Source organism: Saccopteryx leptura, chromosome 11 (genome assembly GCF_036850995.1).
Source record: "Saccopteryx leptura isolate mSacLep1 chromosome 11, mSacLep1_pri_phased_curated, whole genome shotgun sequence".
Taxonomy (NCBI): domain Eukaryota; kingdom Metazoa; phylum Chordata; class Mammalia; order Chiroptera; family Emballonuridae; genus Saccopteryx; species Saccopteryx leptura.
Window position 1 is genome coordinate 11161684 of NC_089513.1, and position 9947 is coordinate 11171630.

The 9947-nt window shown below is 44.6% G+C and overlaps 1 protein-coding gene across 3 annotated transcripts in view; it reads left to right on the forward strand.

Annotated features, from left to right (window-relative positions):
* Window positions 1–8215, forward strand: part of RNF152 (ring finger protein 152) — a 63943-nt gene extending 55728 nt beyond the window's left edge. For all 3 annotated transcript variants that reach the window (XM_066353474.1, XM_066353473.1, XM_066353475.1), the window contains one exon: window positions 6736–8215. In XM_066353474.1, the coding sequence (XP_066209571.1) occupies window positions 6886–7497 (612 nt within the window). In that variant the 5' untranslated portion in view covers window positions 6736–6885 and the 3' untranslated portion in view covers window positions 7498–8215. The remainder of the gene's footprint in view (window positions 1–6735) is intronic.
* Window positions 8216–9947: the final 1732 nt, after the last annotated feature.

Consider the following 9947-nt stretch of genomic DNA (forward strand, 5'->3'; position numbering starts at 1 on the left):
AGAGCTAAAATCCTCATCTTTGGATTCCTAATAGTAACAATTATCTGATAGATATTAAAACTAACAAACCAACAAAAACCAGTGGTTATCATCACACATGCATGCAAAACTGAAATGTATCTTAAATTCCTTAGGAATTAAATAGAATAAATTCCAATAGTCTTTGATTTTTAAATACATATCACTTTACTGTGGGTGGCTCAAATCCATTCATCTTTCCTCCTGATTATGAGTAAAGACATTTCTGGAGACCGTGGTTCGGTTTCAGCGGCCTGGTTAGCTGTGTCTTTGCAGTAACAGAATCGGCGTGTGCAGACGGGGTGTCACCTACACTGTGATCAGGTCCATTGGGCCCGCGGTTGTCCCAGGGGGCAGTGCTGGCAGGGCCAGGCCTGGGTAGTGTGGCAAGTCCCTCAACTGACCTTGGCAGTCCGGCTGATCTGCTGCCGCCTGTGACTCCATTGATCTCTGTCTGTGCTTCATGTCTAGCTGCCAGGGTCGTGTCTTAGCATGGTCTCCATCCCCGGCCCCGGCCCCCATGGGCACCAAAGACTTTTAAGTGATGGTTTTCACTTTCTGGATCCTTTGTGCCGTCGAATACAGAAAATCCGGGTACAAATAGAGACTGGCTGATGGAATTCTCGTTTGAGATTTGTCAGCATTCGCTGCCTTTCTGTTCAAACTAAGGCAATGGTCACACCAGTGGGTCCCTGCGTGTATTAGATGATTGTGTCTTGGAACGGGTTGCTCTCTGCTACCAAAGGACCAAAAGTCAGTGACATCTGTCACTGCCAGGCCACTTGCTTTCATGCCACTCATCGCATTGTTTGCTAAGGTTTGATATAACTCAGTAATCTTGCCAGCGGAAGCACCAAATTAAGTGGAATTGTCGTTATTTTGTTTAACCTCACGTCAAATATTCACATTTTCTCAAATAATTAAGGAAATGGGCAGCATCCAAAAGACGTGCTATTTCAACAGAATGAGAGAAGAGTGTCTGGTTTCCTCCCTGGCTGAGGTTGTTTTCAATACAACTGTTGACTTTTAGGTCCTCGTGGAGACCATCCAATGGGACAGTTCAAGGTCAGCCCTGTGGCGTCAGTATCGGTTCCTGCAGCAGTTGGGAGGCCCCAAGTTAATGCTGCCGTCGCAAATCTAAATCAAGATGTATGAAACATCTTCAAGGATAGAAGAATGAAAGATTATAAAACTATCTGGATTACTTATTTCATTGGCTTTTTTTATCCTCATGCCTGGACTTCTAAAAGCAACTAAGATGATAAAAATTCAGTGTGGGAGACCTTTGAGATTTTTACCAGCTACTCAAATCATGAGAATACTTTATCATACCCACACCTTTTGTAATAATGCTTAAAATCACAGTTGTTGTTGTTTTTTAAAAGAAGAAATTTTATTTTGTAAAAATATCTAATGTTATAAAGTGTCCGACATCTGCTGCCCGCGGTAGCGACACAGACCCCTTTGGCTTTCGACAGTTTGTTCCCCGAATCACTCTAACCCCTCGTACATACATCTTCATTCGCTTTTTAAAAGTATTTGAGAGCCAAGGCTTGCATTAGTGTCGCACCCGATGGTTATTCAAGGCCTTTTATCTGCCTGTGCTACAATTGATCATCTACACAACACTAAGTACCGTTTTATGAAGCTGGGTTTGAACTAAGTTCTATCCTGTAAGCCATAATTATTTTATGAATGGCCCCCCTTTTTGTGGTCTGCTTTTCTCTTTGATCTTGACTTTAGGTTCCTTCAAAGTAAAGTATGGTGACATTTAAATATTGTTCCAGAGTATTTCAGTATATCCTTGTTCTTACGGATTCCAGCCAAGGGTTCTTTTCTTTTCAGTTGAAGGAGTATTCGCATGTCCCGTCTCGCTGGGCACGAGTCCCTAAAGCAGTCGCCAGTGTGTGCGTGTCCGTTTGGCCAGGAGCTCTTGAGTTTCCTCTCACGAACGTCGACTGCGTTTCCATTTCTTTCTCTTTCTTCGACAGTTGGCTCACCTCTTGTGAGTCTGTGATGAAAGGGAGAAAGAATGATTCTTCATTAGCTTCGGTCCACGAGTCTCATAAATTTTCTTCTCTTTCCCTAACTAATCATCATCATTACTAGTTATGCTCCAGAAAGAAAACGGGGATGCAGGACCGGCTGGCTTAATACAGAAGAGATCAGGGTCTGCGTCAGAGGGGCCGCAGTCCGAGTGGCCCGGGCGGTGGGGCGGGGGCTGTTCCTCCATTCTGCCTTTGTGTCAGCCTGTGTGGTAAGCCCTCGCTTGAGCGTACTTGGATGCAGTTGGAAAGTTGAGTCGTATAATCTAATTTTAACAGCTCAACAGCAATTAAATGAGCATTACTTGAAGCATAAATTTATGAGTAAATTGCATGTTGGTTTTATTGGGGGAAAAAAGACAAGTGTGGCAGGTCTTGGGGCAGGGCCAAGGAGAAAGCTTGCGATCCTGGCAAGCTGTTCAGAATGGCAGTTCTTTGGGAGCTGGGAAATGCCTCTGGGCAGGTCACACACGGCGTAAGGACAGTTGGTAGGAAGGGGAGAACTGGCACGGAGTCCTTCACTACCTGGCAGTCCATGGACTCTGAACTCACTTGACCTTCAGCCACCCCCCACCCCCCACTCCCCACCCCCGCTTGGCCAGTGAGGAAGCAGGTCCTCAGAGGTTAAGTGACTTTGGCCCAAGATGCTTTGAGGGCAAAGCCCCTTTCTTCCCACGTTTTTATAAGAAAGGAAAATAAATCATGTGGAAAGAAGGAAGGTTAAGACAGAAATTGGTGTCATGAAACATGTTTGTTCCCAGTGTTCGTTGAAGGTGACTCGTGTTGGAGGTGATTGTCCTGAGGGCCGTTGTCAAGGAATGCTCTTCAAATTCATGAAGTTGCAGCAATCTGTACTTTTTTCCCCCCATCCCTCCCAACATCGTCATTTCTGCCACCATAGCTCCGTGATTGATCCTTTCCTGCCCAACAACTCCCCCTCTCCCTGTGGTCTGTAATACCATGGCCTGATCATTGTCCATAGGCTTCAACAGTAAGAATAGATAAGAGAATTTGCCAATATTTATCAGCAAATCCCGTGTTTCTGTTCAGAAAAAACAAATTCAGTACCTGGGGTGTAAAGTTAAAAGTATTCTACCCTAGTCACTAACACACTGGGGACTCCTGTTCCGTTCCACATTCCCCACACACTTTCCCATTTCTAAGCTCCACTCGCCACCTCTGCTGGTTCGTAGGGCCGGTGGTCATTGCCCTGGACGGCACACACCTGACTGTCTGGCTCTGAGCACCCCAGCCTGCCTCCTTGGCTCCTCTTGGCTCAAATTTCTCTATTCTGCAAAGAAAAAGAAGCGTTCCTGGGTTGTCTTCCCTCTGAGTTATGCCCATGCCTCACACTGCGTCACCGGGCTCTCATTCTTATATTCTAGCAGCCCCCACACTCCGTCAGACCTGTGGAAACTGGTCAGCCATACTAGCCACCTCCCGGTCACCCAGCCCTACCCCGAGGTCTTTCCTCAGTGTTCACTCTCCATAACCTTATGTTGGTCGGAACGCTCTACCTGGGATACATCGGTGAATTTTATCCTAATGGACCTCATTTGTCTTTTTAACTGGGCTTACAGACAGGTGCTCCTGAGGGTCTTCTCTGTTCTGATCTGCCTGTCCCTGGCTGATGCCTCCTTTCTGTGATATCAGCCCCCCACCCTCATTTTCAGCGGCTGGCTGACTCCTTAACATCTCCCTGAATAACGTACTTCTGTCATCTTTGAGCGTTTCACGTGGAAGATGGCCAACACAGAACTCATCGTCCTTCTCTCGGTGTTCCCTGTCTCTCTTGATGACAGCGCCCTCCTCTCCACACTTCACTCGACTTCTTCCCTCTTCCAGCCCCATTGGAGTGCACAGCAGATCCCACTTGGCCTCCACGAGACCTCTCAGCAGTTTGAATCTCATTATGCTCATTGTCCCTGTTTGTTTCAGCTACTTGTTACTCTTGTCTGATATCATGCAAGCTCCCAGCACGTCTGTTGAATCTGTCCTCACTATAGCTACCTGGTGAGTCATTCTCATGCTCCTAACCTTTCTGGTGTTTTCCCATGGCTCAGTAGCTGGTCCCAGGTCCTCAGCCTGGCCCTCGAGGCTGTCCTCAGTCAGTGACCTTTGGCCTTTGATCTGTGCCTGGCTATGCTTATCTCTCCCTTCCCTGTAGGAACTGCTGTTCCTGGCTGGGCCTATGGGAAGATGCTTGCAGGTTCTGTGAGAACTGTGTTTCTATAACAGGTATCTATATTAAAAACCTAAACCTAAGAGCTGAAACTATAAAGCTCGTAGAGATAGAATCTCTAAGTTATTCTTGTTAGAAAATGTCCTCCCGTCAGTGTTGCAGCTGCAGTGCAGAAACAGGTCTGTAACTGCCCCCCCCCCCCTTATCAGGCTGATTTCTGACCTGAAAAGCACCTGTCCTCTGATTTCACACGTCTAATTCTGTCTGCCATCATCCAGGTCTGTCCCTGAGCCATTGTGGTTCCAGCTCCTTTGTGGCATGTATCCTTTGTATTTTAAATTGTGTGAGCCCTTCTAGGCTGGGAGTTTCTTATGGGCAGCAACAAGGTCTTAGCTACAAGGAACAAAAATTAACACCATCATACTTGACACATGGTAACTATTCAATGAAAATTTGAGTGAAAAAATGAATGGGGGAGGAAAAAAAGACACATTCGTTCTTACCCAACTTTACATTGCTTAAGAGGAGTCTTCTTCCTATCCTACAGTAGCTGGGTTTGTGTGTCAGATACCCAATAGGTACTTTATTTTTTTTTTAATATTTCATTCAGCTTTATTGAAACATAATTGACACATACAATGGTAAGATAATCAAAGTGTACATTGTGGTAATTTGGTAAATGTATACATTGTGAGGGGTCCCCCCATCCAGCTGATTAGCACATCTATCACTTCTCTTATATATTTGTTTTGTTTGTTTGTTTGTTTGTTTAAAGTGAGAGGAGGGGAGATAGAGAGAGACTCCTGCATGCACCCCCACCCCCAATCTGACACTGATGCTTGAATCAACCAAGCTATCCTCAGTGCCCCGGGCTGATGCTCAAACCAGTCTAGCCACTGGCTATGAGATGGGGAGAGGGAGAGGAGGACAAGCAGATGGTTGCTTCTTGTGTGTGCCCTGACCAGGGATTAAACCTGGGGTGTCTGCATGCTGGACTGGCACTCTATCCACTGAGCAAACTGGCCAGGGCCAGATTTTAACTATTCGATAAATATTTCTTGAATTAGTGGCTAAACAGTTGATTATGATAATGAACTTTCTGAATGCTGTATTACTTTATTTTACTTTTAATAAATTTAATTTAGGTGCTCTTACTACAGCTAAAAAATTTCCAAAACATGTGGTTCTCTTGCTTGTTGCTGTTAATTATTATCAGTGATTATTTTTTACTTCAAACTTTTTGTGTGTTATTAATTTTGACACACTGTATGTCGCATGCGTTCTTAATTTCACAAAGAAGGTGAAGGGCGGAATGCATTCTTCATTTTACAAAGGAAGTTAGAAAAAGAAAGTTCGCTTTTTAAGAAAAACGTGAAAGAGCTTTTTCTGTGTCATTAGATCCCGTCTCTGGGTATAGATAGGGTTCTAGGACTGGCAGTTATTTCTGCAATCGTGGTTGAATAGTTCTTTCCAAGGTCCTCATGGTTCTATCCAGAGACATATAATTTGGATGCTTTCAGCAGGAAACTGAGTTGGGCAGCCTTTATCAACACTGCTGGGGCCCTGAGGGCTTCCTCCAGCCCCCATAAAGCTGTGCTGCATTACCCTGCTTTTGCTCCAGACCAGAAAGCTAACACTATGCTGGTTTGTTTGTTTTAGTGAAGTCTGCCCACTAGTCATCTTGACAGTCTTTTTACTGCATAGTACTTGATCAGGGTCAGTTAATTAATAGTTTTTGCTTATGGCCGACTACTTGGTTCAAGCCTACATAGGAATGAAACTGATAGAACTGCCTGAAAAATATTTGTGATCCCGTGTGCCATGAAGGTTCATTGCCACTGGTGGTTTTGGTGTTGATGTTATCTTTTTGTGTGTGTGTCTTGTCTTGTTTTTATGTCTTTTAAAACTAATTGACAAGAATTATCTTGGTTCAGATGATTTGGTGGAAAAGGTAACAGATGCCTGCTTGTGATTTCTTGGCATCACCCTAAGGACCCATGGGAGAGGAACAGTCCTGACCCATAACAGTGGCAAGTTAGTTACACGAAGTACCTAAATCATAACGTTGCCTGCATTTGGCAGTGAACAGCGACTAGAGGTTAAGTAGAGTCAGGAAAAGAAGGTCAGAAGATCGAAGGAAGGAAGTTTACTTTTAGAAAATGCTACAAACTTACAGGAAGCAAGAAAATTTCTCCAGTGTATTAGAAGAATAACCCGCGTTCCTTTTACAAAATATGGGGGCATTGTGTACTGCAGAAGTATTGGTTTCTTTAGAAATGAGCCAAGTATTCATAATGACAAGCTGTCTGAGACGAGTCCTTCACCTGCCACTGGATATTATGAGAACCTTACAGTCACATGAGTGGGACATTTTTATGTTTTTGACCTATTGTCCAAATTTTTGAGCAGTGGCACAAATCCATCATACATGCTGACATCTTAGCTTGTTGGCAGTAATTAACGTTGTGTGCATTTTTTTGTCTCCTTCAGAGATGAACACACCTGTGTATGTTAGATGCCTGTGAGCTCCCTGATCACCTCTCGCCTTTGAAAAGACTTAAAGAAGGAAGAAGCCAGAGCGGTGGTCACTGTGGACAAGCTTCCTCCCCTTGGCCTTGACTTGCCTGCTCCCGGTCCACAATGGAGACACTCTCCCAAGATTCTCTGCTGGAATGTCAGATCTGTTTCAATTATTACAGCCCCCGGCGGAGGCCCAAGCTGCTGGACTGCAAACACACCTGCTGCTCGGTGTGCCTGCAGCAGATGAGGACCAGCCAGAAGGACGTGCGGTGCCCCTGGTGCCGTGGCATCACCAAGCTGCCCCCGGGCTTCTCCGTGTCGCAGCTCCCCGACGACCCCGAGGTCCTCGCCGTCATCGCCATCCCGCATGCCTCTGAGCACACCCCAGTCTTCATCAAACTTCCCAGCAACGGGTGCTACATGCTGCCCCTGCCAATCTCCAAGGAGCGGGCGCTGCTGCCCGGCGACATGGGCTGCCGCCTGCTGCCCGGGAGCCAGCAGAAGTCTGTCACCGTGGTGACCATCCCTCCGGAGCAGCAGCCCCTGCAAGGTGGGGCTCCCCAGGAGGCGGCCGAGGAGGAGCAAGACAGGCGGGGTGTCGTGAAGAGCTCCACCTGGTCCGGGGTGTGCACTGTGATCTTGGTGGCCTGTGTCCTGGTGTTCCTCCTGGGCATTGTGCTCCACAATATGTCCTGCATCTCTAAGCGCTTCACTGTGATATCCTGTGGCTGAGGAGCCCTGCAGGGACGTCTCGCATGGGTGCCAACTAGGGGTTGAGCAGGTGTTGGTGACGGGACTGAGGTGAGAAGATGGGGGTGACGCTGATCATTTGGTGCCAAGGGCTGGCCTCTGGGCTGCCTCTTGATTTACCCAAGACAAACAAACACACGGAGGGTAGGAGGTGAGGTCTTGAACAGATGCCAGGCAGATTGCCCTGAGGACCGATGGCGGCAGCTTCGAAGATGATTGCATGCACCCTCATCGTCATTTACTAAATGGACTGTAATTTCTGAGTTTTTCAAATCACGTGATGCAATAGACCTCTTCTACTTAGATGTCGAGCTGTGCCAGTGCATACAACGTGATCTTCTCCAAATGTGGTAGATTAAAACAGAGATGCTGTGTATACAAGTAGAATTCAACCTGAGAATCCATGTACAAAGCCAGCCATGACCCGCCATGCTGGCTTCTTTCATTTTTAAAAGGAGACCCAGTCTTCATTCAGTTGCTAAGGCTTTTTATACTTTTTAAGTGGCACCCGAATTAAGATAAGTTCAGTGGACCATCTGTTGTGTTTTTTTTTTAAGAAGAAGCTATTTGAACAAGTGTTTCCAATGTGTTGTGTTTTTTCATGTTCCTTCATGTTCCTTCCCTTGTAATTAGAGCTCAATATGTGTTTATTAAATTGAAAACCCAACAGGTGGGGCAATAAACTGAGTAATGAATGAGAGATGCCTAATCCCACAGGAAAAACTACATGCCAATTTTTCTCAAGCCATCTCACAAAAGAAGAATTTTAAATGTAAATAGTGTATATTTGTGTGTGTGCGTGCGTGTGTGTGCACGCAATTTGATTTACCTCAGGTTTTGAATCCATTCAGAGGAATCCTGGTAGTTAGACGTGGTGAGCACAAAAGAGTCCAGGGTCTGAAACGGTGGCCACACAGGGGCACCAGGACCCACCCAATGAGATGTCACACACTCGGCACTTCTGACACTTGCTCCTCTTCTGTGTATTCAAGTCCTGTATTCTGTATGGCACAAATGTGGGTGAACAGAATCTTGTCTTTTCTCCAAGTTTTGGGGCCATGTGATAGCCAGGAGTGTTGTTAATTGGTGGCAAACCTGGACTGCCACTTTGATAGCTAGTTCCCTGAGAGTCAAATCATTCAGAATTGCAGTTTCCTTTTCTTGTAGACGTAGAAATATCTCTTGTATTTTGAGGTTTGTTTTTACTGAGAAAAGTGGCAAGGTAAACCAGAAACGCACCTTCTCAATTCCAACGGACCAGTTCATCCCCGATTCTCAAGTATTCTTAAGTGTGCTCTTGGAGAAGGATCTGCTGGTGTTAAGTGATAAATCTCTAATGCCTGGATATGCTGCATGCAGAAATAGCTGTGAGTTGTACAGTTTTAAATTCTTTTATGGAATTCCTGAAGCAAGTGGTGTGTGACAGGAACTTCTCTCATAAATGTATATGTTTTGTTCCATTGAATCCCTGAAAATAGGGGAGAGAGAGAGAGAGAGAGAGAAGCAGTAACTGGTTCCAAAAAAGCAAGCTTTGAAATAACCCTATAAGATGGAGACAATTTAATTTACTTATATGCTAACTCTCACCTTCCAACAGCACAAAATATGCACCTTTAAGTGATGGAAATTACATGAGATAAACTGACAATATAATGACTACAATCCAAAGCTAACACTATTCATGAGTGTTGAGGATTCAATTTAAAAATACAAACTGGTTTTTTTCAAATCTTGCAAATTTTTCATAAGACCTTTAGGAAATGTATTTGAAAGCTCAAACTAGAAATTAGGTTAAAATGCCATTTTATTGTGTAAGCTATTGGGCATTATACAACAAATCTAGGATTTATTTGGTATTAATAATTTAGGTAGCATATTAGCTGAATGCTATCCTCTATTATGTAACATAATATACTGTTGGGTTAGTGTCAATTTCTCAAACTCAACCAGGCTGCTGGTAATGCATGTCTGACCTAATTTCTTTTCCTGGTGGGGGAAGGGGAACCCCACAGAAATGTGTTAAGAGCACTAGGTTTCAAATGGACTTTACCCTTGCAATTTTAAGCCATGCCATGTGCCGGTTAATTTAGATATGTTTATGTACAGTGAAAAAGTGACTGTGTAGTGTAGTATTTGATAGACTTCTATGTGTTAAGTAGGTTATATACAGACACTAACGTGTGTGACAGTACAGCGCCCTGTGTTTCTTGGTGTAAAAATAATTGAGTAAAAATATTCACGTAACTTTTACTTAGAAACAATCCGATGTTAGAGCTGCAATTAAGCAGCACAAAATTAATCAGCTCCATAGTAGATTCTTGACTTTGCAACTTACGGTAACAATGACAGCCAAAACCAGAGTTTTCTGTGAGAATCTTACTGACATAAGAAGCACTGTTTGAGTTTGTTAGGGTGTGCACTGTGTGTGTGTG